General features: G+C 43.2%; 2 protein-coding genes across 2 annotated transcripts in view; both read right to left on the bottom strand.

Annotated features, from left to right (window-relative positions):
- EIF2B3 (eukaryotic translation initiation factor 2B subunit gamma) overlaps nucleotides 1-27,363 on the bottom strand; it is a 209,080-nt gene that overhangs the window by 160,390 nt on the left and 21,327 nt on the right. The window contains exons 4-5 of the mRNA XM_060231736.1: nucleotides 19,478-19,637; nucleotides 17,912-18,023 (exon numbers count right to left, since the gene is read on the bottom strand). Of these exons, the coding sequence (XP_060087719.1) occupies nucleotides 17,912-18,023; nucleotides 19,478-19,637 (272 nt within the window). The remainder of the gene's footprint in view (nucleotides 1-17,911; nucleotides 18,024-19,477; nucleotides 19,638-27,363) is intronic.
- Nucleotides 1-27,363, bottom strand: part of IPP (intracisternal A particle-promoted polypeptide) — a 523,673-nt gene that overhangs the window by 43,714 nt on the left and 452,596 nt on the right. The gene's annotated exons all lie outside the window — the stretch shown is intronic.

Below are 27,363 nucleotides of genomic sequence, written 5' to 3' on the forward strand. Positions count from 1 at the left end.
TAAAGACTCGGAAGCCTGGAAAGGAGTACTTGGCAAACACGGCATTGGCAACTGCAATGACAACGGGCGCCTCCTGCTAGAATTCTGCATGGAGCACCAGCTCACCATCACCAACACTATCTTCCAGCAGAAGAACAGTCTGAAGACAACCTGGATGCACCCACGGTCTAAGCACTGGCACCTTATCGACTACATTCTGGTGCGCCAGAGAGACCTTCGAGATGTCTTACACACCCGAGTAATGCCCAGTGCAGAATGTCATACGGATCATCGTCTTGTACGCTGCAATCTCCGTCTTCACTTTAAACCCACACCCAGGAGAGGAGGTATCCCTCGGAGGAAGTTTCAGGTTGGCAGTCTCCAGTCAGCCGAAGTTAAAGCTGCCTTCCAGGCAAAACTCCAGTCAAGAATTGAGGACCCCAGTTGCCCCACAGACCCTTCTCCAGAAGTACTCTGGGAACACCTAAAAACTATCGTCCTGCAGATCTCTGAAGAAGTCCTCGGGTTCTCCACAAGGAAGAACAAGGACTGGTTTGATGAGAACAATCAAGAGATCCAAGATTTACTGGCGAAAAAGTGATCTGCCTACCAAGCACATCTTGCTCAGCCCCCCTGTCCTGGGAAAAAAGCAACCTTTCGCGCTGTATGTAGCAACCTCCAGTGCAAGCTTCGAGACATTCAGAACGAGTGGTGGACCAAGCTTGCTGAGAGAACCCAGCTGTGTGCAGACACTGGTGATTTAAGAGGGTTCTACAAAGCCCTGAAGGCAGTATATGGTCCATCATATCAGACTCAGAGTCCCTTGCGTAGTGCAGACGGCCAAGTGCTCCTCACAGACAAGGCATCCATATTGAACCGGTGGTCGGAGTATTTTCAGGTTCTCTTTAGTGCCAACCGCGTAGTTCAAGATTCAGCAATTCACCTCACCCCACTTCAACCAGTGAAAACAGAGTTGGATGAGATCCCCACTCTAGAAGAGACTGTTAAAGCCATCAAGCAACTGAAAAGTGGCAAGGCAGCAGGAGTTGATGGAATTCCACCAGAGATCTGGAAGCATGGGGGCACAGTACTACATAGCTCACTTCACAAAGTACTTGTCACCTGCTGGGAACAAGGCAAATTACCACAGGACTTTCGCGATGCAATCATCATCACCCTATACAAGAACAAAGGGGAAAAGTCAGACTGCTCCAACTACCGGGGGATAACCCTGCTCTCCATCGCAGGCAAAATCCTTGCCAGAATACTCCTGAACAGACTGGTGCCCGCCATTGCAGAAGAACTCCTCCCAGAGAGCCAGTGCGGCTTCAGAGCTAACAGGAGCACCACCGACACGGTATTTGTTCTCAGGCAGCTCCAAGAGAAATGCAGGGAACAAAACAAGGCTCTGTATGTGACTTTTGTCGACCTTACCAAAGCTTTCGATACCGTTAGCAGGAAAGGCCTGTGGCAAATCTTGGAACGTTTAGGATGTCCCCCAAGGTTCCACAGCATGATCATCCAGCTACACGAAGACCAGCAAGGCCAAGTCAGACACTGCAACGACCTCTCGGAGCCCTTCCCAATAGGCACAGGTGTAAAGCAAGGCTGCGTTCTCGCGCCAACTCTCTTTACGATCTTCTTTAGCATGATGCTTCAAAGAGCCGCAGTAGATCTAGATGATGACGATGGTGTCTACATCCGCTATCGCACCGATGGCAGCCTGTTCAACCTGAGGCGACTAAAGGCCCACTCCAAGACAATGGAAAAACTCATCCGAGAGCTACTGTTTGCTGATGATGCTGCACTCGTCTCCCACTCGGTATCAGCTCTGCAGCATATGACGTCCTGCTTTGCAGAGGCTGCCAAGCTATTCGGCCTAGAAGTTAGTCTGAAGAAGACAGAAGTTCTCCACCAGCCTGCACCCCAGGAAGATTATCACCCTCCCTGCATCACTGTGGGTGAATCAGTTCTGAAGACAGTCCAGCAGTTCAGCTACCTGGGATTGAGAGGTAAATTCTTTATAATAATCAGGAAAATATTTTTGAATCATTTATTTAAAAATTATCCACTTTCATCCAGCTTTGTGTTGTATCCCACTATAATCACCATGGTTTATTCCAGGATGAGAAATTCTGAAGAAAATAAAGAGGCTGCAGAGAGCATTTTGCCAGCCAAATTCAGAAGGCTTATGCATCTGTTTAAAGAAGAGGCGAAGGCCTGGCTTACTCCCAATATTAATCCTGAATTTTAATAAGAGGCTGATTACTTTGAAGAAAATAGAAATACTCCTGAGGAGGACTTTTGAAGAAATGAGCCTACATCTGGGTGCTCGTTGGATGGACCTTTCTTTGTAATGTTGTAAAGTTGTACTTCTTTATCATGTGTAAAAAAGGATTTATATGACTTTTTAAAAAGTTTTACCAAATGTTTTTAGTCAGTATATCACAGGATGGGGTGGTTTTTTGTTTTGCATTTGTTGAACAGGAGCAAGCAGCCAGACCTAGTTAAGTCATGCCGGTCAGCTGGCATCAAGTCACCCAGAGGGTGTCGCCAGGCCTAGGGTAGGAAACCTCCAGGTGGACTGAAGAACTGGTATCACAACTGATCTCCAGACAACAGATTTCTGCTTTCTCCAGACAACTGCTTTGGAGGGTGGACTCTGGCATTATATTCAGCTGGGGTCTCTCCCCTTCCCAAAGTCTGGTTTCCACAGTCTACACCACAAAATCTCCAGGAACTTCCCACCTACCTAAAACTGGCAGCCCTACAAAGGACAATGAGTTCTCCCTCAAAGGCCAAAATAGGCCTTGGAAGGGCCTCCCCCTGCCTTTTACTGACAGAACCAAACTTGTTTGCAGGGTTGCCAGGTCTAGCTCAGAAAATACCTGGAGACTTTAGGGGTGGAGCCAGGAGGCTTTCCCACCCCCTCCCCAATAGATAAAAATACAGCAGAGCAGTTCCACTGTTCATTTGCTCATCCCCCAGCAGCTGGCTGCACTCCCACGAATGGAAGTGAACACACACACTCACTCTCTCTCTTAAAAAAGCAGCCAAAATAAACACAGTTTGCAAGCACATATTTTTGTGATCTCATTGGAGCAATTTACTCACTGGGGCAATATACTCACTGGATGTAACCATCTGGATGTAACCACTGGATGCTGAATGTAACCATCTGCTGTAGTTCAACTAACTTCAACTAACCTCTGCTCCATATGTTTATCCAATCCCCTCTTGAAGCTGTCTATGCTTGTAGCTGCCACCACCTCTTGTGGTGGTGAATTCCATGTGTTAATCACCCTTTGGGTAAAGAAGTACTTCCTTTTATCCATTCTAACAGGAAAACGAAAGCAGAGCAGCTCCAAACAGGGGCTCTGCTTGCTTCTCTTCCTTTTACACACTCACCAGGAAGACCCAGGAACACTCAACCAGTTGGGGGGAAGCTTTCTGTGGCTATTTCCTTCCTCCTCCCTCCCTCAGCCAATTGAGAGAAGGCTTTTGTTCTCTCCTCTGCAAAACAGAGTCTCAATCCTCAGCCAGTGGAATGCAATAGACCTTGATTAATGGTTTGATGGGCCAAAGGTTGATGCAGCACAGTCCCAACCAATCAGGGTGCTCCATTTTACCACCACAAAAGGGCTTTTATTTTTCTCACTGTATTGATTTTTCACATTGTTTGGTATATAAGTAATTGTTAAGATTTGCAATGTAGATTTCTAAAATATAATTACTGAGATTTCTTTATACATGGAGAGTTGGTGTGGTTTTCAACCAAGTAGGACAATGGCAGAAGCAAGGATGGAGAGTTTAACTGTAGGCAAACGATTCTTGCTAATATTTTACTATGCTTTATTCATTTAAAATATTTATATTGGGTCTTTGCCCCCAAAGGGCTTAAGATATTTCACCCAACTTGCTGGTGTCAAATTGTGGCACAGTGTATGGGTCAGCCATGCACCATTCCATCAGCAGTCAGTACAGTAGGTGTAGCAAACTGGCATTATATAATGCAATGAAAACAAAATATACCTAATTTTTAAAACAACAAGCTCAGCTTTGTATTCTTTCAAAGTACAATGCACCTGAAACTGAGTAATGAGTTTTCAGCAACAGTTCTGTAAGGCCAAGGTTCTTTTGGAAAGAGACAAAACATCAGTTGCCTGCAAAAATCCCACAGGTATTTCCCTGGAAAATACCCCGTTAAAGCACACATTTCATGATTCACTGAACAGTAAAGAAAGCTGGAACAAGAACTTGAACTGAACTTGAAACAACAGAATTCAATGACTCTAGAAAGAAATAGCCACACTTCTCATGCTACCCTTGCAATGCTTCATATAATAGTTTTTTCTCCATCCCATTTCCTTACATTTGTCAATACATTTCCGACCAGGACAGGGGTGTTAACCGACTCTACATTCCAGTCTGCTTTGCGTCATGGAGTTCCATAGCCCACTGATGAGTAACATATGTCTAACATGTGGCAAAGAACATTCAAACTGTGTTCAAACAAGCATGGATAATTTCTCTGACCTCATACTCACCCTTCTGTGCCATTGCTAGAGCACAGACACTGATTCTATGGTTTAAAGAATGGTCCAAGAAGAGTGATTGTTCACAACTTCAGCAGATCCCCACAAAATATATAATTTATACTCCGAATACACACAAAAAAACACATTCACATCACAAACACTTTCAAAAGTTAGGCTCAAGAATATTCAGAATTCTCAAAGTTAAAATTCACATCAATAAATTTTATGGCATTTTCATAATGAAGCATTATGATTAATGTTGCAAGCAACAGAACCACACATTTGTCGGCCCATATATACCAAGAGGCCATCCAACATACCCATTTTCACTGAACCAGGATATTTGATCTCCCAATACTTGAGGAAGGTGCAGAGCTTTTCTGTTGCCTCAGAAGGTTGGACCAGAACCAGTGGGTTGAAATTAAATCAGAAGAGTTTTCGACTAGAGAAGAACTTCCTGACAGAGCAGTTCCTCAGTGGAACAGGCTTCCTCAGGAGGCCGTGGGCTTTCCTTCTTTGGAGGTTTTCAAACAGAAGCTAGATGGCCATCTGACAACAATGCTGATTCTATTAACTCAGGCAGATTGTTAGGAGGGCAGGAAGGATTGCATCAGTGCTTAGTTCTTGTGGCCTTTTCTTACATACCCAAGGAAATGCTGTTCACCACTTTGGAATTAGGCAGCAACTTTTCTCCAGGCCAGTTTTGCCAGGGATTCTGGAGGGTTTCCCCCACACCCATCTTCTGGGTGTGGGGTAGGTGTCACTGGGTGTGTGCGGGGGGAGGTATTTATGAGTTTCCTGCACTGTGCAGGGGGTTGGACTAGATGGCCCTGGAGGTCCCTTCCAACTCTATGATTCTATGACCTCTCAAACATTTGACAAGAGTGGATTTTATTAGTGATCCAACTGTTTACAGAATACCTTAGAATTTTTCCAAATCACCTTATTTGTTCTTTGCAAAAATTGTTTGTTTTACTGGTCTAACTTTGCTGTGGGCACTGGGAAGGAATCACAACAGGGCTCACTTGAGCTCCTCCCATCAGCTTGAACACACACAGATTTTACAGGGATACACACTTGGCCTCTTTTTTCTACATAACGGACATTATAATGTAATCCACATGGGCCCAAAGAGGGAGAAGAGGCTCATGAAGATCATGCCACTGTGGTTTTACTGCTTTAATATCTGTTTACAAAGTGTTTTAAGTGTGTTATATTTAGAAAGGCAGATAATTTCTGGAAAATCTAACACAGTACTATTAGTCCAGAAATATTTCTAAAAACTGCGTCCCTACATGAAAATACCTTTCATTTTATTTACTATGCTGAGATAACAGTACTGATGTGAACAGAGGATTGTTTTATTTTTTTCGAGTACCTAATAACTGCCAGTATACCTATATATGCAATTAATAAACTTTATCTCTTAGTGTACAGATCCTTAACCTTTTTGAGCCTACAGGCAGCTTTGCAATTATGGCACAGTATGGGTGGAAGCAGCAACAAAATGGCTGCCACAGGAGGTTCAGCCAGTCACAAAATGGCTGCCATAGCTTATCTTCCATCACACAATGAAGCTCTTTGTGCTGTGGTGGCAGCCACTGTCAAAGCAACATTTTTTAAAATCTGCATTTTAATTTTGTTGTTTGTTACTGGTCCTCTTGAATTCATTGCAAATTGTTTTATTGTGTTTCCTTATACATGTGTATAAGAGAGTTGCTGAAGAACCACAATTTGAGAGGCATAAGAACATAAGAGAAGCTGTGTTGGATCAGGCAAAGGGCCCATCCAATCCAACACCCTGGGTCACACAGTGGCCAAAACCCAGGTGCCATTGAGAGGTCCATCAGTGGGGCCAGAGCTCCACAAGCCCTCCCACTGTTGCCCCTAGGGTTGCAGTCCAGGAAATATCTGGAGACTTTGGGGATGGAGCCAGGAGACTTTCCCATTTCCCCAAAATAAATAAAAATACAGCAGTGCAGTTCCCCTGAATACAGTCTTCATTTCCTCCTCCTCTTTTTTGCATTCAAGTGGTTCCACAACAGCTGCACAGCCACTAAATTGAAAATGAACTCTCACACATACTCACAAAGCTGCCAAAATAAAGTTTGCAAGCCCACAATTTCGTGATCTCCCTGGGGCAATGGTATCAATAGCTTTTCTCAGTTGCTGAATGTAACAATCTGCTGTATTTCAACCAACTTACAGAGGGAGGTCTAGGGAGTGGAGTTTTCCTCTATCCCATACTCAGGTTCTAGTTAAATTTTTAGTATCCCTTTTACTACACAAACAGCTTCTGAAAATGAACAGAGGGACTGGGCTTTCTGGCTTCCTCTCTCACACACACACATGGCTCTTCCTGCTTGTCCCCTCCCCACAGCTTCCATCTCGCTGAGATTTAAAGGCACACATACCTTCCAAAACAGAAGCAGTTGCAAGCTTCTGAACCTGCCTGAGATCTAAAGGTACATAGTGGTTTTTGGGGTGGGGCTTCCCCCCGACAGCCAGCTGGCAGCAGGGAGGAGTCTGCAAAACTGAGGGATTCCCTGCCCAGACTTGGGGACTGGCAAACCAAGTTGCCCCGCAAGCACCAAGAATACAGAACATTACTGCCTCAGACATAAGAACATAAGAGAAGCCATGTTGGATCAGGCCAATGGCCCTTCCAGCCCAATCAGATCTCCAATACCTAATCAGAAGCCTTACTGGGCAAAAGCCCAACCTGGCCCTGTCCACTTTCTATAAACACTTGGCAGTCTCCAGGAAATGCATTGGCAGTAAGCTTACAATTCCCCAGTCAGGGATAGGGGATTCCCTAGTTTTGTGGGCTTCTGCCCGCTGCTGGCCAACAGAGGGAAATTCTCCCCCCCTCCCAACAGCAATGTTGCATGATGTGACTGTGTCACCTGGAAGTAATATGGGCACACTGCGGGCAATGCTCTGGTTCTGGGGCAAAACTCCATGGTTTGAGGGCAATTTTACTGGTTTCTGTTAAGTACCAGCTAGTGTTTAAGCTGTTGATTTTACTGGTTATTTGGTCATATCTTATAATTCTGTTTCAAACTGTTTATTGATTGCATTTATTATTTGTTTTATTGCTGATTTTAAAGTGAATCTCCTTGGGGGCCCCTTTTGTGATCTAATAAGTGAGCAAGTAAATTAATACAGTGTTTCAAAAATACTTTTAAACTCAGGTTGCTCTTGTAACTTATTCTGTCCTCTCCCAAAGTAGTAGTAACCATCAGTTCTTGTGGTAAGCGCACAGTTATATAGTTTGGGGCACTGATATTACAACATTGGCATTAGAAGAGACATCTCTAAAAGTACAGAGAGGGAAAAAAAACAACACAATACAAGCAAACTCTTCCCAAATTAGCATTCTATCTATGAAAAGATTTTCAAAGTGCTTCTCAACATACCTGTTCACTTACTTTAATTTGGAGCTATACAGGATTAAAAATGAGTGGTTACCTACCAAGTTCTGAAATTAGGGTAACAGTATTTTTCATGTTTACAAACTGTCAATAAAATAGTGAATAATTCTATAATCAAGGGTTGGAAGGAACATGTCAAATGTAATATAACTCATAGTCTTACCTTTAAAGTTCACTCTTACTGCTTCCTAACCATAGAACTTCAGCTCCTAAATGTAGATGAATTAGAATGTATTTCCAAATACTAGACCATGTTTTCATAGTTACAAAAGTTATTTTTGTAATAATCAGAATGAGCAGGCTTGATCTGGAATCACTGAATAAATAATTAAACCTAACAACATTTCTGTACAAAATTATTTCCTAAAGCAGAGGTAAAGAAGACTTTAAGTACCTCCCTTCAGAAAATGTTGCCATAGTAAAAATGATTAATTATGCCAAAACTGACAGGATAGCCGAAAGCAGCCAGGCATCCCTCGATCATGCCTGGATTCAGTTCATCTGAAAATCTCATTCCCAAGTAAATCTGTCCTAAATTTTAATTGTAGTTTGTATGATAAAACTATCTACATCAGCCAGAATGAGCAAACTGAATTGATCCAAGCAATTGCACCAAGCAGTTGCTTCCTACACTGGCAGTATTAACTCTGCACTCAGTGTGGAATCCAAGTCAGACTGCATATGAGCAATTTTGCCAGCAAAGAATCAAACAAAGCATTACATTGGCAATAGTTTGTTCATCTTCCAGGAGTTCAGATATGATACTTAACTAACTTTAATTCTCCCAGAAAAGTTCATCAAACACATCTCTCAGTTGATGTAACAAAAGCAGAGAAGAAAGATTTCTTTGTCACTATACTGCCACTTCAGAGACCTACAAATGGGATCTACAGCATATTTGGTCAGATTCAGTAAGAGTTTTCCATTACTGTAACTACAGCCATCTCCCTTTCTGCTTCACATCTCCAAGCTGTTTAGCAAAACCTACAAGATGCACAGTAATTCTGCCAACAGAAACTCTGCTATCTCTGTATTGCAAATACAGGCACAATGTAACCAAGCCAACTCTCCCTCTCCTGAGTTTAGAAGCGAACTTGCGTTGTACATGAAAACAAACACACACAGTAACACTGTTTTTTTAATTTAAAAAAATATTTTTAGTACGTTTCTTAATATTGTTCAAAACTGAGACAGTCCAAGGACAAATTTCTCCAGGATGCTGATATGGAAAGTGTGATTAACCCATACAAATCAAGATGGGAAAATATACAATGGCAGGCAAAAGAATTCCTGTATAGTCAACAGCCAGTCTGACACCAGTCCTTCTACATACCACTTATAATAACTAACTGCTTATGGGGAACAGGGAGTTAGTCCACAAGTGAAAATTCTGAGCTATTTAACACATCTTCCCCATTAGATATTCCTGTTCCAACTGCAGTGATGTACATCATGTCAGATTAAACTGTAAAAATCTCAACACTGACATAAAACCCCCAATTAACCTGGAAAAATGTATGTTATAAGATCTACACTCTTATGGAATTATAAGATGCGACAGAATTCAAGCTGCCATGATCCTGGCAACAGAAGCTGAGGGTTTAAGTTAAGAAGATACGGCTTTTTAAAAAGTGTTTTAGAGATTCCTGAAACTCATGTTGGTATTTTAATGTCAGTTGCTCCTGAATATGCTTTCTTCCCTCCACCCTATCATAAATTTTAGAGCACTATTTTTTAAATTTACATCTCGAAGTGAGACAAGGGGAAAGGAAGGGGGGGGGATACTTTTTCATATATAAAAGTAAGGTCCTTCAAAGCTAGATTTCACTAACACTTCAAAGGCATCTTGCGACTAGCCCATACATTTATATAGGAGGTATTCCTTTTGGAATGAGGTAATGAGCAGACTGGATTGTCACTGTGATTTATTAGCACATCCTCTGCAAGCAGCTCTGCACCTGCATTTGCACAGATGGAACACCCACGAAGGCTAGTGGTTTATTAAGGGCGACTCATCCTCAAACAACCCACAGCATTTTTAAAAGGAAATGCTCTAACTTTAGACCTGCTCCAACAGGTGTCTTTTACTGTCTTTGTGTAACCATAAACGTCTAAGGTGAGGCAAACAATTCCCTGCCTGTAGTAATCACTCAATGAGAACAAATATATCTGGCTTCACTCTTGGGGGGGGGGGGGGGCACAGGGAACCAAAGGAATAATTTTTCCAAACATATTACTTGCCAAATGTGTAGGGAGAAGAGATATGGGGAAGTAAGGCTTCAAAGTCTGTACTAACTGCTCAGACTCAAACATCCATCTCACCTCTATACCCAGTGTTTGAAGTTACACTACTTCAGCTTTTCTCTGGCACAAATGCATGTTTGTGTCAACTAACCAAGATACAGTAATTGTGATCTGCAGACTAGTATTCATCTAAACTGAACAAGTAACTATGGAAATAAATATAGCCATAACCAGTGTAAATATGGGGGCAAGACTTCCTATGGAACTATGTCTGAACACTGTGTAAATCTTGTTTTCAGAATCTGAAGTGCATGTGTACAAAATTCTGATTCAGAAATTCTGGATTCTTTAGATACTGATAGCTCAGTTTTAAATATTTCTTTGCTCAAAGACACTAGCCCCAAATAGTATTGATATCCAATAATTAGCTCAATTATTTCAATGTTTAGTTTTTATCTGTTTATTTATTTAGAAAATGAATAAACTACATTTCCAAAGATCCACCCTATCTATTTAGAACATCCCCCCCCCACCCCGGCATGCAACTTTCTGGAAATTTAAAGTATTTAATTTGGCATGTTTAGCTGTCCTCCATTTAATTTAGAGTGATCACAAAATCATTGACCATTCCAACAGCTGAGACGTCTTCCATCTGGATGTCAGAATTTCTCTGAGTATTCGCTCCATCCTCTCAGGCACTGGGAACACTATGACTTACAAAATTTCAGAAAGTTGCTTAAATAAAGATCCCAAGAAAGAAACAAGACTGAACAGAAGGTCTGGAAGTGTAAATTGGATATCACATTCCTCTTTGCAGACTGCATATATGAAAAGAGGGCAAGTACGATGCAGTGGTTACAGCATTGGACTAGAATCTGGGGGACCTAGGTTTGAATCCTCACTCTGCCATAGAAGATTCCTGGGTGACCTTGAGACAATCTCAGCCTAAACTACCTCACAGGGTTGTTATGTGGATAAAATGCAAGATAATAAGCTACTTTAGGTCCATACTGTGGAGAAATGAAGAATATATATAGAAGAAAATGGAAGGCAGATAAAAGGTTGTTTGGTTGCTTGGAAAGAGAAAAGGAAGCAAGGGCTGCTTGGAAGGGAAAAAGAGAAAATAGTGTGGGGAGAGGATACCGGGGAAATCCCATACAAGTACTTGAGCGTTCCCATCATTGCACAACTGGGTTTGGCACAGCCCAGCAGTTTTCCTAGGGGAAGTAAGCTGAAGATAAGGGAGGAATAAAGGTAGGGTAGGGCTGGTTGATGGGAACGGGAGAAGGAAGCAGGAAAAGAGGGAGAGGCTAAGGGGGCTTTTAGGGAAGGGAAAGACAAAATAGTGGGGAAATAGAGGAGATGCCTCCCGTAAGTCCTTGAAGATTCCCTGCTTATAAATATCTAAAGATGGCTGTGCTACCATATCTTTATGCTTAACTGAATGTCACTTGCTAAGAGAATCAAGTGTAGCCTTTGTTGAGTTCACTGAAACCAAAATTAAATGGACAAAAAAATAAACAAGACAAGAAATAGCTTTTGGACCTTTGGTTAGTACAGGATCATATCCACAACACATTATACTGATCAAAAGAAAACTGCTTTCCCATCATCTGAGCTTTATCAATCAATCAATATATTTATTATGATCACAGATCAGAATAAAACAAAAAAGTATCAATTGAGCGGAATAATATAAAACTAGATAAAAATTCAATTTTACCCTGTAATAAAACAAATCAACTTGTTGCTGTGGATCTCTGGCGTATTCTATAAGCAGCTGCAAAGAATTTTGCAGTTAATAGTTGTTCGAGAGTTAGTCCCTTTCAGAAGACTCACTGTGATTTCTTTATCAGAACGTCTGGGGTAAAATTGAAGCAGAGGGACAATGAACTTCACAAGAAAACTGCTTTTCCATCATCTGAGCTTTAAAGAGATAATGCCATGATGCCACTATGCTAGGTAAGAGGGGAATGGTATCTGATATGCCCACTCAATTGACAATGGGTTTTCTGTAACAGCTGCAAGAAGTAGGAGAATCTGCAAGACTGACAAACATTTATCCATGCTTCAGTGACATCAAGAAAATTTTATAGGGAAAATTACACAGAATAGCCACAGTTGGCCATAGTTCTATGACTCCTGCCCTGTCCAGTCTTAAGGTATATGCAGAGCATGTGAGCATGTGACAAATACAAAACTTGCTACAAACATACCCCATCCCATTTGGACAATCTGCTCCAAATGTTACCATATATCTAATTCTGGCCCAAGGATGCAGATCAAAAAAATCTACACAATGAAGCCATGCAGGAATATGAGAAGGGGAAGAGAGGTGGAAAGAGAAGTGGTATCAGCTCGTGAGGGAGGAAGCAAATGAACTGAATGGCAGGGGGGGAAAAGTGAGTTTGTTGGAGGAGATGTGGAGAAAAAAACTGGAAGGATGGAGGGAGAGCTAGTGAACATATGGAATGGGATCTACTCTATTCTAGAAGCAAGCAAGAGGAGAAAAAGCAAGCACCATTAAGAAAGGAAATAGGACCCCTCCTTGAGTCAGGGCTTGCAAAACCTCTCTTTTCCAGCTCGCATTTGAATTAGGACCAGACTAAACTGATTAAATCATCGTAACTTTAGCCATCTTATGTGCAATTGTAACTGATGTTTGATAGTATGTAATTGGGACGACAGAATTTATAGCACCTATTTTTATCTATTTTAATCTATTTATGTAACTGTATTATATTTAAAATGTTGCTTATTTGTTTTAATTGAATCATGACGTGTCATGTCTGTGAGCCGCCCTGAGCCCGCCTTCTGGTGGGGGAGGGCGGGATATAAGAATAAAATTTGATTTGACTTGACTTGACTTTATAGGTGTATCTTTTAGTGTCATGAGCCCTGACGAGGAGGAGCTGGAAGGGTTAACAGACCTGGAAGAGTTGCCAGCCAGTTCCTCAGCTGAACAAACAGCAATTGGCCCATCAATCACTCTCCAGGCACCAGTGTCAGCTGTTGACAATCAATCTCCTCCAAGCTCTCCTCCTCCCATCTCAAGAGTTCGAAGCAGGCCCCTTTTTGTCAAGAAGAAAGGCACTGAGCTCCGGCCCTGAAATGACTACTGGGCCCTGAACCATCCGGGACCGCTACCCTTTGCCACTGATCCCAGAACTACTGGATCACCTTAAGGGGACCCAGGTCTATACCAAGCTGGACCTCCGGGGTGCATACAACTTGATGCGGATCCATGCAGGAGACGAATGGAAGACGGCTTTCGGGACCCACTATGGCCAGTACGAGTATCTCGTGATGTCCTTTGGCCTGACCGATGCCCCCGCTGTCTTCCAAAGGCTGATGAACGACAGGTTCCGCGACCTGCTTGACCACTTTTTGCTCATTTATTTAGATGACATTTTAATTTATTCCCAAAGCCCCGCCCAGCACGCAGGGCTTGTCCGCCAGGTCCTGCAATGCCTGTGCGAGCATGGTCTCTATGCCAAGCTAGAGAAGTGTGCCTTTGACTTAACAGCCGTCAAGTTCCTTGGCCACATCGTCTCACCCCATGGGATTTCGATGGACCAGAACAAAGTCAAGGCAGTCCTGACCTGGCAAACACCGCGGAACCGCAAGGACGTACAGCAGTTCCTTGGTTTTTCCAATTATTACCACCAGTTCATCCCTGCCGATGCTGACATAACCACGCCTCTGACCCAGCTCCTCTGGCCCAAAGAGTCATTTCATTGGTTTGCAGAGGCAGACCATGCCTTCACCACTCTGAAAACCTGCTTCACCACCGAGTCGCTCCTGCATTACCCAGACCGCAGCTGCTGTTCACAGTAGAGACCGATGCCTCCAGTGTGGCCCTCGACACAGTGCTATCCCAGCGGGAGGATCCCTCTCAGCCACTACAACCCTGCACATATTACTCACAGCAGCTGACGCCCACAGAGCGCAACTACACCATCTGGGAGCAGGATCTCCTGGCCATCAAGACCACCTTCGAGGTTTGGAGGCATCACTTTGAAGGGGTCCGCCACCTCGTCCAAGTCCTGACTGACCACCGGAACCTGGAGCATCTACCAACTGCTCGATGCCTCACCCAGCGTCAGATCCGGTGGTCCCTCTTCTTTTCCCGGTTTGACTTCTGGATCACCTACATTCCACAGAGCCAGAACCGGAAAGCGGACGCCCTCTCCCAAAAACGAGTATGCTGTGCCTCTAACGGAGGAGACCCCAACTGGGTTCATCCTTGCACCCTTGGTCTTCACTGCCATCACAATTCGCCCGACCTTGGCTGCAGACATCCAGGCCAGCCAGGCCCAAGACCCCTGGGCTCAGCAACGCCTCCTGGAAGTGCAAGATGGCCCAGCCGGGGTCCTCTCTACCTGCCAAGGTCTCCTCCTGCACCGTGGGCACCTATATGTGCCTATGGGACCCCTTCAGGCCGACATGCTCCGCCTGACCCATGACTCCCCTCCTGCAGGGCACTTTGGCCAACACAAGACCCTGCACCTGCTCACGCGGGAGTTCTGGTGGCCTCGCGTCCATGCCGACGTGGCCTGCTATGTCGGTTGCTGTGACGTCTGCCGGCGAGCCAAGGATGTACAGGTCAAGCCCCCAGGGCTTTTGCATCCCCTACCTACACCTGCAGGACCCTGGGACACCGTCTCCTTGGTCTTTATCACTGAGCTCCCCAGGTCCAAGGGGCACACTTGCATCCTGGTGATGGTGGACCTCTTCACCAAGATGGCTCACTTTGTTCCATGTCCCAAGCCGCCCACGGCTCCTGAAACAGCCCAGCTCTACCTCCAGCACGTCTTTCGCCTGCACGGGCTCCCGGCACACTTGATCTCAGACCGAGGTCCCCAGTTCACCTCCCGATTCTGGCAAGCCCTGCACTCCAAGTTAGTCATCCAGGTGCATTTGTCCTCAGCGTATCATCCCCAAACAGATGGGCAGACCGAACGCACCAACGCCATGCTGGAAAAATACCTGCATTGTTACACCAGCTACCAGAAGGCTGACTGGGCCACCTTGCTACCCCTGGCCGAGTTTGCCTACAACAATGCCATACAGGCATCCATGCAACAGACCCCATTTGCTGCCACCTATGGGTACCACCCTCGCTTCTTATCCACAGTCCTGCCCCACATAGCAGTCCCTGTTGCTGATGCGCACCTGAAGGAACTCTGGGCTCTCCAGGACTTGCTTCGAGAGCAGCTCCAACAGGCTAAAGAGGCCTACAAGACAGCCGCTGACCGAAAGTGACAGGTGGGGCCCCCACTGAAGCTTGGGGATCACATCTGGCTCTCCACCCATTACCTGCATCGGCCTGGCCAGTCACGCAAGCTGGACCCTCGCTTTGCGGGGACTTACCTGATCATGGACCAAATCAACCCCATTGTTTTCCAGCTACAGCTACTGGCCATCCTCCGCATCCACCCAGTCTTCCACTGGTCCCTCCTTGTTCCTGCTTCACCACTGGATCTCATCCAACCGCCACCTCTAGCACCTTCGCCTCCTGTCCTGGTCGATGACGAGGAGGAATACAAGGTCCACCAGCTCCTGGACTCCCGAATCCATCGCAGGGACCTCCAGTACCTCATGGACTGGGAAGGCTATTGCCCCGAGGATTGTTCATGGGAACCCGTGGACAACCTACACGCCCCTGACCTCATGCAGCAGCTCCGCATGGCCTACCCTGACTGGCCTGGCCCATCTGGGGGGGGGGTCCTGCGGGGGGGGGGGGATAGTGTCATGAGTCCTGACAAGGAGGAGCTAGAAGGGTTAACAGACCTGGAAGAGTTGTCAGCCAGTTCCTCAGCTGAACAAACAGCAGCTGGCCCATCAATCACTCTCCAGGTACCAGTGTCAGCTGTTGACGATCAATCTCCTCTAATCTCTCCTCCTCCCATCTCAAGAGTTCGAAGCAGGCTCCGGAAAGAACTTTCAGAGTGAAGACATGAGGCACCCCAAGGCTTCAGATCGCTCAGCCCTGAGTTCTAGCAGAGTCACTGCCACCCAGGGACCAGGCTGATTGAGACTCCCATATAGCTCCCACCCAGGAGCTGGTAACCTTGTGGAAGCAACAAGTCTATTCTCTGGCTTGCATCCACGCTCCTTTCTGATCCTGACCTGCTTGATTTTCTTGGCACCCTGACCTTTTGGCTTTTGGACATTGACTTCTGATTCTGGTTTGTGATTCTTCATTGGTGACTTGGCTCCTGCTTGACTTTCCTGGACTTTGACCTTTGACTGGCTTTGGACTCCTGCCTGTCTACACCCTGAGAACGTGACATTTACAACCATCCTCAGCGTTAAAGAACACAAGCTGAGACTGCTCCAGCTGCCACTGCTCTCTAACTCCTGAGGATGATGGCAAATCTGGAAACAGGCTGCTTTTAGGTTTGCCCTGAGGACAGCTACAGACGTGATACTGTGCATTCTGAGATGTGAGCCCCCTTTTACATTCCCAGATACTTTCTCTGGTCCCCCAAGATTGAGAAATGGGCATGAAGAGAAGTCTCCAAACTGTCCTGATGAAAGGGTCTAAATGAGCACCTCTCCACACCCAGGATGCACAGTGGCTGAGCAAAGATGCCTCCTCCCTGCCCTGCCACTTAAGCAGTGGGGGCTCCAGATGCACTTCTGTTAATGCACCTGTCTTCTACCTCAGCATACTTGATGACACCAATCCAAAGCACTTCCAGTACTGTGGATATGATTTTTGAAGCTCACATGGATATCTCCCCTCCAACTCAAGGTTTCTTAATAGCTACCTTTAACTGATTTCCTGCCATAAAATGCAAAGCCTTGTTCTTCATGTTTTTAAAAGATGGTGGTCATAACAAAAAGGCATCTTTAAACTGTCTGTATGAAAGCTGTTGTCACACTGGAAACTATTAATATGTAAGGTAGCTTGTTCTCCATAAGCCCCTAAAACAAAATTTTGAAGAGGAAATATCCTGGTCTCTCACAGTAGTTGTTTGCCTTATGGTAGCAGATACTATACATTTTTTAAAAATTCCAGAGAGGTAGTCATGCTAGTTTGTCATAGGAAAGTAAGAGGAAGCTGACAAATGTTAGTCTTTGGGTTTTTTGCCCTGGATTAAAAGCACCAGATTCCATTGTTTACTGCATGATCACAGCCACAAATATTTTGGGATTCCTTGCTTCTGTGTATTCTGTGCAGTTCTTCAGGATCATGGAATGGAAGTGGGCACAGAATTCAGGCTCTTTGAGAACTGCAGTTTCTATTTTCAAACAGCCAGATTTTAACCCATATGGATATGAAGATATGCTGAGAGTATGCAGCAGTACCTGAATAAATCTCAGAATGCAAGAACAGGGCTGAATAATATTTTCAGTGGTAGAAAGTGGTGCTTGCCTACCAAAACCAGAATACATTATGCAAACTAGCAAGAACTGCAGAATAAATTATGCAAATATGAAAAAATGCAATTTGATCCATTCACAGAATTTAGATTCTCTGTATGTGAAACATTTGCCTGGGCATGAAATTCAATTGTTTTCAAATATGGATACACCCAGCCCTGCCTATGCATTCACAACTCCATACAGGTATGACCCTTCAAATTTGGAAAATAATTCCTTGTCTGTTGCTCTCATTTAAAAAGCTATTTGTTTTAGCACTCTTGATTACAAGCACTCTTAATTCTGCACCCAACAAATTAACTAAAACAGAACATCAAAGCTTACTTCTGCAGGATGGATCTCTTAATGATAACTTCTTCATCCAAATCCGCTTCATTGGCCATGAAGAGCAACCTCTTTTCCATGCCATCCACTCCAATGAAATCACGTTGCTCCACTAAAACAGAAAGTTATAACAAAATGATTTTACAGCCCTATTTTAATGCAAGAGTAAAGGCAAAGGTAAAAAAGGTAGTCTCTTGTGCAAACACCAGTCGTTTCGGACTCTGGGGGTAACATTGCATCACAACGTTTTTACAGCAGACTTTTTATGGAGTGGCTTGCCATTGCCTTCCCCAGTCATCTACACTTTCCCCCCAGCAAGCTGGGTACTCATTTTACCAACCTCAGAAGGATGGAAGGCTGAGTCAACTCTGAGCCAGCTACCTGAATCCAGCTTCCGCCAGGTATGCAAGAGTAGGGCTAGTCAAATGATCCACTGAGAAAACAGCAGATATAAATGTCAGCTAACTTTGCTCATTGAAGTCTGATCATTGAAAGCATTCCTGAAAATTCTCAAACACATTCAGAGGAGGAACCAAAGAAAGATGAAGAAATATTATATGGGGCTGCTGTAGCTACCTGCACCTGGAAGTGGCGGAGGAAGAATGCTAGCCCATGTACATCTGGTGAATTAAAAACAGAGCACTTCATATGTCTTACACTGTATCAATATTATTGCTTTACATCTACATTCTTAAGAATCAATGATCCTGAGGAAGTCATGGCTAATTGCTCCTCTTATCTCACTGAAAAATCAGATTGTTTTTTACAAACCTCAGTTGGCAGCTGTGGAAAGATTTATTTTTTCATACAAGAATACTCATTAATGGGTAGAATCCTGGACAAATACACTGAAGTTTCCAGAAAAAATCCCCAAACGAAGTGATGTCTCCTTGAAAGTGGGAGTTCCAACATACTTTTAAATCCTGCACTTTACAGTTTATCCAACGTTTTGATGGATTGCATCTGCTCCATGTCACAGCAAACAGGAAGATATAAGTAACAGAACAAGAAGCAGTTTAGCTCTGGAGGGCCTGTGTTTACTCTCAGCCCAAGGAGGAAAGAAGAGGAATCTAAGCAGGAGGAGCATCAGGAACTAAGCTACCATAGCAGACAGCAATTATCTTTTAAACCACAGAGTTCATATCTGGTATTTAATAATTTCTTTCTCTCAGTTCTATAATCAGGTTCATATTAATTTAGTACAAAAAAGTTCAAACATTCTTCAATGAAGAATACAAATTCAGATAGTGGAACCATCAGGTTCCACAACTAAAACATAGCACAAGCAGGAGTACTACATTTATTGCTAGATGTAAGATTTACTTTGACTGTTTGTGGAATCTGAATCCTGCCCTCCCCCCCCCACCCCCATGCCGGTTTGGATACTGGATCGTTATCAGGACAATACACTAAAAACACATTATTTTTTGGAAAACACACAAAGATGATGGGATGTCTTTTTGGTTAGCATATTCTGCATGAATTTCATGAAAACTGTCAAATTGTGTCACAGCTGCCAATTTCTGTGGTAGTGCTGGCTGTTAGAACCTGAGAGCATTTGCTTACCCAGCTTTTTCTTCCCTTTTTGTCCTGGTACTAGCTCCGTAGGTTCACAGGCTTTCTTCATCAGCATGGCCAATGTGGCATCATGAGCCCGGTATAAGTCCACTACTTCATGAAGAGCGACATCTGTGATCAGATCACAACTTAGCACCAACACATCTGTCTGTCAAAGAGAAAAGAAAAGTACATATATACGAATAACATATACATTCTTCAGAAATGCAAATGAGATAAAGTAAATATGGCAAGGCTTTCCAAAAACTATTATAAAGCATTCTTATCCAAGATATGGGTCATTTTTCTTATTCTGTTAATACAGATTCTAGAATGGGTCAAATAAACAGAACAGTTAAGCCTTATACATGGTTTCTGAGAATATTAGCACTGCACACAATCTTCCACTGCAGAAATGCTGACATTATTTTACCCATCCTCATATCTTATAATAATGAGCATAATTTATCAGCAGTATAAAGACATAACAAATCCACCTTTTTACTTTTCCTGCAGCTTAGTTACTGAGTGACTTCAGAAGGGAGGGCAATTTTGTATGGTCTAGTGTGGTACCATTCAACATGATCAGGGACCCCTGAATCAGTAACACATTGCACTTACCCATCATGCAGTAGAGACTTGATACTTTGCCCCAGTTACAGAGAGCAGTTACATGACTTTTTGACCCAGCAACCACTAGATGGGTGGGAAGATCACGAGTCTAGCTACCCAGACAAAGGTCAGCAGGGACTTTCTCAAATGTGGGGAAACAGAGATGTTCTTACGTCTGTCACCTTGAGACAAGTTATTTCTGGATAATTGTCATGGTAGATTTCGGTATTTCGGTAAATGTTTTGCATGTCCCTTGTGCGAGTCTTGTGATTGTGATGACAAAATCTAAGACCAAAATCCTATAAAAATAAAGACTGCTGGCTTGCAAGCGGAGCAATTCTCCCAGGACACGTGTCTTGTTTGGTTGCTTCCTACAGTCTAGGGACACTTATTACTATAATGACTACAGAAACTAAGTCTAGGTAAAGCTCATCAAAAATCTGAATGGGAGACCTCAAGGAAAATCATGTAGAACTAAGATATAAAGTGTTTGCGTGTGTGTGTTTATTTATTTATTAAAAAGCAGGCTTCTTCTTTCTCTGTCTTCTCTCTACCACATTGGCCTAAGAGCCACTGAAAGCCAGTGCAATGCAGTGATGGGGGGGGGGGCGGTATTACAATTTGAGGTGTGTGTCTCATTCTCAATTTTTACAACAGAAAATTGGAAAATGTGCAGGGCTCTGAAAAAAGCCATAATAAATATTTTCTCTTTCGCAGGGCTTTTTTTCTGGGGGAATGCAGTGGAATGGAGTTCTGGAACCTTTTTCATGGAAACAACATTCTCAAAAAAAATTTAAAGTTTGTGAGGGGCACCCACATGCTTCTCCTTCATTTCCCTCTTGAGAGTTCTGGCACCTCTTTTTCCAGAAAAAAAGCCCCACTCTTTGGAATGAGTGAAATGCTTTTAAAGACAGGATATTATACTATTACTAAAAGTATGTATCATAATAATACCTGTGTATAGTATAAGCATGCATCCTACCACTCCACTAAGCAAAGTCTAATGCAGGGGTGGCCAAACTTGCTTAATGTAAGAGCCACATAGAATAAACCTCAGATGTTTGTGAGCCGCAAGACAGATGGACGGACAAACGGATGGAAGATAAATGGGCGATGTGGAGGTGGAAAGAAAGCAGTTTTAACTAACTGCATTTTCTTGGCTTGGAGAAGTGATTTAAAGAGAGAAATGCCTTCTCCAAGCCAGCCAAAAGGGTGGTGGGGGCTTCAAGAGCCACACAATATGTGTGAAAGAGCCACATGTGACTCCTGAGCCTCAGTTTGGCTACTTCTGTACTAGATGTTCAAGAAGTGATTTAAATCAGGGATCCCCAACCCCCGTCCGTGGACCAATTCCGGTCCATGACCTGTTAGCAACTGGGCCGTGAGTTGTATAATTATTTCATTATATATTACAATGTAGTAATAAGACAATGATGATGGATTTATATTCTGCCCTCCACTCTGAATTTCAGAGTCTCAGAGTGGCTCACAATCTCTTTTCCCTTCCTCCCCCACAACAGACACCCTGTGAGGTGGGTGGGGCTGAGAGAGCTCTCCCAGAAGCTGCCCTTTTAAGGACAACTGCGAGAGCTATGGCTGACTCAAGGCCACACCAGCAGCTGTAAGTGGAGGAGTGGGGAATCAAACCTGGTTCTACCAGATAAGGGTTCGTGCACTTAACCACTACACCAAACTAATTAGTGCACAATTATATCATCCTGAAACCATCCCGCCCCCCATCACCGGTCCGTGTAAAAATTGTTATCGACAAAGCTAGTCCCTGGTGCCAAAAAGGTTGGGGACCACTGATTTAAATTATCCTCCCCGGTAAAGTGTGATTTATAAAAAAGCAGGAACACATTCAGCAGTAGTTTTAGTAGTAAACCAACAATAAATTTCCAATGCAAAAGCATTAATTATGAATAAAAAATTCTCAAAGTTGAAAACTTCACCCTGTAGTCTCCTGTAGTCCTACATCTTGAACATAATATTCCTCATGGTTTCCCCACATTAGGGAAATTACAACAGATAAAATACCACCCACTTCAGCACAAACCTGCCCCAGCAGAACTATGGTTTTATGTAAACAGAAAATAAAACTGAGTCAGTAACTTTAAGCAAGTTGAAGCACACACAGGGTCCCAGAAAGTTACGAAGTTGTATTTGACAAGGTTATCATGACAGCATAAAATCTGTTCAAACTGCTTTGGTGAAAAGACTGCAGTTAGCTGCTTTTTAAATACCAAATACCAAATTTTCCAATAGGAAACGTCTTTATTTCACAACTGAAACACAACAAAACCCACATCAGGTCCATGGACAGGGCTTTAGAAGCAACTACCTGGACTTATAAACTCAGTCTTGTAATTATTTAACTATGTACTTTAATCTGTCACCCTAGTGAACTGCCAACAAGGCTTCATAATTACGAACAGGCTTCTTGTTTTAGGACGAACTCTGGCAAAGACTGAATGCAAGACCCCCGAGGAGTGCAAGGGAACAGAACCACCAAATGTCTGGTTGCCATCTGTTCTACCCATTTACTCTCTCAATATGTAAACAAACGTCAGAGAGCACAGGGACCAGTGAAACACACAGTTGCTAAGTGAAGCCCGCATTTCTGCCTCTCCTCCTGATGAACAGAGCAGTGGCCTCAGATGCACGCTGAGAGTACACCATGAAAGGCTCTTTTGGGACTCAACAGTCTCCCCTTTGAAACACCAACACCCTCATATATAAAGCCCTTACTGTCTGATGGATGCCCCTTTTCCAGTGTGGAACCCCTGAAAGAATAAACTAATGGTTGAATGAAAAAATAAACCAGGCCACCACCCTAGCAGAAGGGTGTATTTTCCTTTACTTTCTATGGCTGGGATAGTAAAAAGAAAATAAATGGTATAGCCTCTGCTTTTAAAGATATGTACTATGAAGTTTAGCACACCTTTGTGATGAGCAACTGATATGGAGACAACACACAGAGAAAAGGTCCATGTGACAAAAAAGGGGAGGGGAGTAGAAATGTGATCCTGCTGTATTTCATAATATATGCAAATAGAAAAGATAAAGCACATCTTAATTAAATGCAGCAACACTAATCACTGCAGCACTCCCCAGTTATTAAAAAGTATATGATAAGAATCAACATGGTTTGAAGTATGTGCTATACTTATTATTACCTCAGGTTTAGTCAGTGCAAGTGGAGATAAAAATCATGAAAAAACAATTGTAACTTCATAACATTCATTACACAGTTTGGAGAAAGGAAAAACATTATACACAGTATACACCTTGGGATCCAGCTTGAAACTTAAAAAAAAGAGACTGGCCCTAAGACAAACTTCAAACCTCCCAGATTACATTTTTTTCTTTTCACTATATCTGCAATTATATGAAAGCACTACATTGTATCTAAAGTTTCAAAAACAGAAAATCAAAGCCACAAAAACTTGTGAAAATTGGAAAACATGATGCTTGAAACTAACTGAGATTAAACCAAGAAACATCAAGATGCTCTGGTACAAAGAGTGGCCAACTAAAAATCTTTACTGGTAACTGCTCTCACTATCAAGACACAAAACTCTTCTTTTGTGCAAGCAGACATTCCTTTTCATTTCTGAGAATACCTAAAATACACTAGGGCTAAAAGTCAAATGGGTTGTGCTCACAGACTTATAGAGGTCAGACCTACCAACTTTTCCATGAGCACAAGAATGAGGGGGAAAAATTTGCCTTACTTCCCTCCTTGTTGCAGCCCTGTCCAATGTAGCTTTCTGTCTACTCATTAAAATAATTGGAAAAGTTATTTATATTTTGTGCTAAAGTAAAAACAGAAAGAAGACAGAGTCCTGTAGAACTGAAAAGCTAACTAATCACTGAAAGGGCAGGGGTACATTCTTACCTGCTGAGTTTTTAATTCAACATGAAATGCAAATATTTCAAAGTTTCCCTAAAGGAAATGATTCTGGGTGGGAAACATGGTCTGTATGCAGACATTTATTTATTGTTTAAATTTATATCCCATCCTTCCCTGCATGCAGGGCTCAGGGTGGCTCACAACATTTTTAAAAAGTAATAAATAAGATAAAATAATAAAACAGTTATGTAATATAATACTTAACATACCTACTAGATGGCTCAGAGGTCTATAAAAATGCCCATGATCAAAAGGGCAGTGGGCAAATACCCCCTGTACTAACTAAATAACTAAGTTAGAAGTGGGGGTGAGACAGGGAAGGCCAAAATAATGGAACATCCATCACCTCAACAAAAGGCCCAGCAAAACATCTCCATTTTACAGGACCTGTGGAACTGAAGCTGATCCCACAGGGCCATGAGCTCACTTAGGAGAGTGTTCCACCAAGCTGAAGCCAGAGCCGAAAACACTGTGACTCTAGTTGAGGCTAAACAGATGTGCCATACATAAAAGAGTGATAGTCACATATAATAAAGTGATGCACAGGACAGTAAAAAGAAGCAATTTCACCTTTGCTGCTCAATCCTACAGTACCGAGGTCCGTGTAGTGTACTGCTTAGAGGGCCCGACTAGGAACTGGGAGGTCCAGGTTTGCAGCCCCACTGTACCATGGAAGCTTGCCAGGACTGGGAGATCTTGAGCCAGTCACACACTTTAAGCCACACGTTTATTTAAAGAAACCGTTTAATTCTACACAGTAATTCTACAAAGATCTTAAGCTTTAGAATGGAATGTGAATTCCTGGATAAAAATATGTATATAAAATGCTTTTTATTATGTATACACATGCATGCATCATAGGGTTACTGTTGAGTATAAAATAAACCAAAATTTCTACAAAAAACAAGATAGGGACACCTATAATGCACGAAGGACTCTCCTTAGAGAGGAGTCCTGGATATTTAAGCTGGGGGTTATGGCACCAGAAGATCTGAATTCCAATTGAGATCTATCTTGTCTCTTCCTTCTGTTGTACTGCTGTGCAGCCTGTTGCCAGACAAAAGGTAAGCTTTGTTTTCTTGTCGGCATTCCCTTTACTAGAATCCAAGTCCATGCCCCACAACTGATGCATGTGTGCTTTGCCCCAACGAATATTGGGGAGCTGAAGGGAATGGCTTCTAACAATGTGTGCTCTTGTGCTCCCTTGTTTTTGCTCAGTGTCTGTATTTCCATGACCTGTCAAAGCTGGTGCTCCTACACCCCAAAACCTGAACACTTATATGGGAAAGGTCTACTTTGACACTCTATTGAGATTGCCTCCACTAAGTATGTTGCAGAAACACATGAATGCTATGGCTGGAATGGCCCTGCTTCCTTCCCTAAGTGCATGCCTGACAAAAGGGAACATGGTCAAGAGAAAGCTTTTGATAAAGTTCCTCATCAAAGGCTCCTTAGTAAGTTCGAGAGTCATGGAGTAAAAGGACAGGTCCTCTTGTGGATCAAAAACTGGCTAATTAATAGGAAGCAGAGAGTGAGTATAAATGGGCAGTCTTCGCAGTGGAAGACGGTAAGCAGTGGGGTGCCGCAGGTCTCAGTACTGGGTCCCATGCTCTTTAACTTGTTCATAAATGATTTGGAGTTGAGAGTAAGCAGTGAAGTGGCCAAGTTTGCGGATGACACTAAATTGTTCAGGGTGGTGAGAACCAGAGAGGATCGTGAGGAACTCCAAAGGGATCTGTTGAGGCTGGGTGAGTGGGCGTCAACGTGGCAGATGCGGTTCAATGTGGCCAAGTGCAAAGTAACGCACATTGGGGCCAAGAATCCCAACTACAAATACAAGTTGATGGGTTGTGAACTGGTAGAGACTGACCAAGAGAGGGATCTTGGGGTCGTGGTAGATAACTCGCTGAAAATGTCAAGACAGTGTGCGATTGCAATAAAAAAGGCCAACGCCATGCTGGGAATTATTAGGAAGGGAATTGAAAACAAATCAGCCAGTATCATAATGCCCCTGTATAAATCGATGGTGTGGTCTCATTTGGAATACTGTGTGCAGTTCTGGTCACCGCACCTCAAAAAGGATATTATAGCATTGGAAAAAGTGCAGAAAAGGGCAACTAGAATGATTAAAGGTTTGGAACACTTTCCCTATGAAGAAAGGTTAAAACGCTTGGGACTCTTTAGCTTGGAGAAATGTCAACTGCGGGGTGACATGATAGAGGTTTACAAGATTATTCATGGGATGGAGAAGGTAGAGAAAGAAGGACTTTTCTCCCTTTCTCACAATACAAAAACTCGTGGGCATTCAATGAAATTGCGGAGCAGTCGGGTTAGAATGGATAAAAGGAGGTACTTCTTCACCCAAAGGGTGATTAACATGTGGAATTCACTGCCGCAGGAAGTGGTAGCAGCCACAAGCATAGCCAGCTTCAAGAGGGGGTTAGATAAAAATATGGAGCAGAGGTCCATCAGTGGCTATTAGCCACAGTGTGTATATATATGTGTGTATACACACACACACATATGTGTGTGTGTATGTGTGTGTGTGTATGTATATATATATATATATATATTATATAAATTTTTTGGCCACTGTGTGACACAGAGTGTTGGACTGGATGGGCCACTGGCCTGATCCAACATGGCTTCTCTTATGTTCTTATTAAGAGGGAACATAAGCCCATGCCTGAACAGTCTGCAAAATGCCAGTGCTGCTCTCAGTCACAACAAAGATCTCTTTCCAAAGAAGGGTGCCGTTTCCTTTTCTCCCTCTCTTGTTGTGTTCTGTGGGTGAATGATAGTAGCCTAATGTTGGGTGGGGGGGCTGCTGGTTAGCTGCTTCCACCTGTCATCTGCTTGTCACAGGGGAGCAGTCAGCATGCCACTCCTTGATTGGTGAGCTGCAGAATGAGTTTGGATACTGCTCTGCCTGTGAGGTTTAACTTCAACCTTTCAGCCTTATCCTAAACGTATTTATTTCCACTATTCCACAAAATCAAAAGTGACCTACAACAACATAATTAAGACTTCATTCAGTCTTCTCGTGCGCTGCCTATCATCTTGTAATATACATTACTGAATGCTGATTTCGGATACTGTCCCCGTCTTAAAACCTTAATGAGCAACATCTTTAGGTTTTTCAGTGTCCCATCTAAGACCTAACAATATAGCAAGACAAAAGCTGAAATACATACTGTATATGTGTCATGTATGAGAATCTCTAAGGACAGCCTTGAAGAATGCATTCCCAGGAAAAACAGTCATTCAGATTTCTCCTCATTCACAGCAGGAACAAAAAACATGCTTCTCTTCAAAAAATAGTGGCCTGATTCATTCCTCTGTGGACAACAGGCAACCAATGGTCCACAGC

The sequence above is a fragment of the Heteronotia binoei genome, chromosome 2, assembly GCF_032191835.1.
Source record: "Heteronotia binoei isolate CCM8104 ecotype False Entrance Well chromosome 2, APGP_CSIRO_Hbin_v1, whole genome shotgun sequence".
Lineage (NCBI taxonomy): Eukaryota > Metazoa > Chordata > Lepidosauria > Squamata > Gekkonidae > Heteronotia > Heteronotia binoei.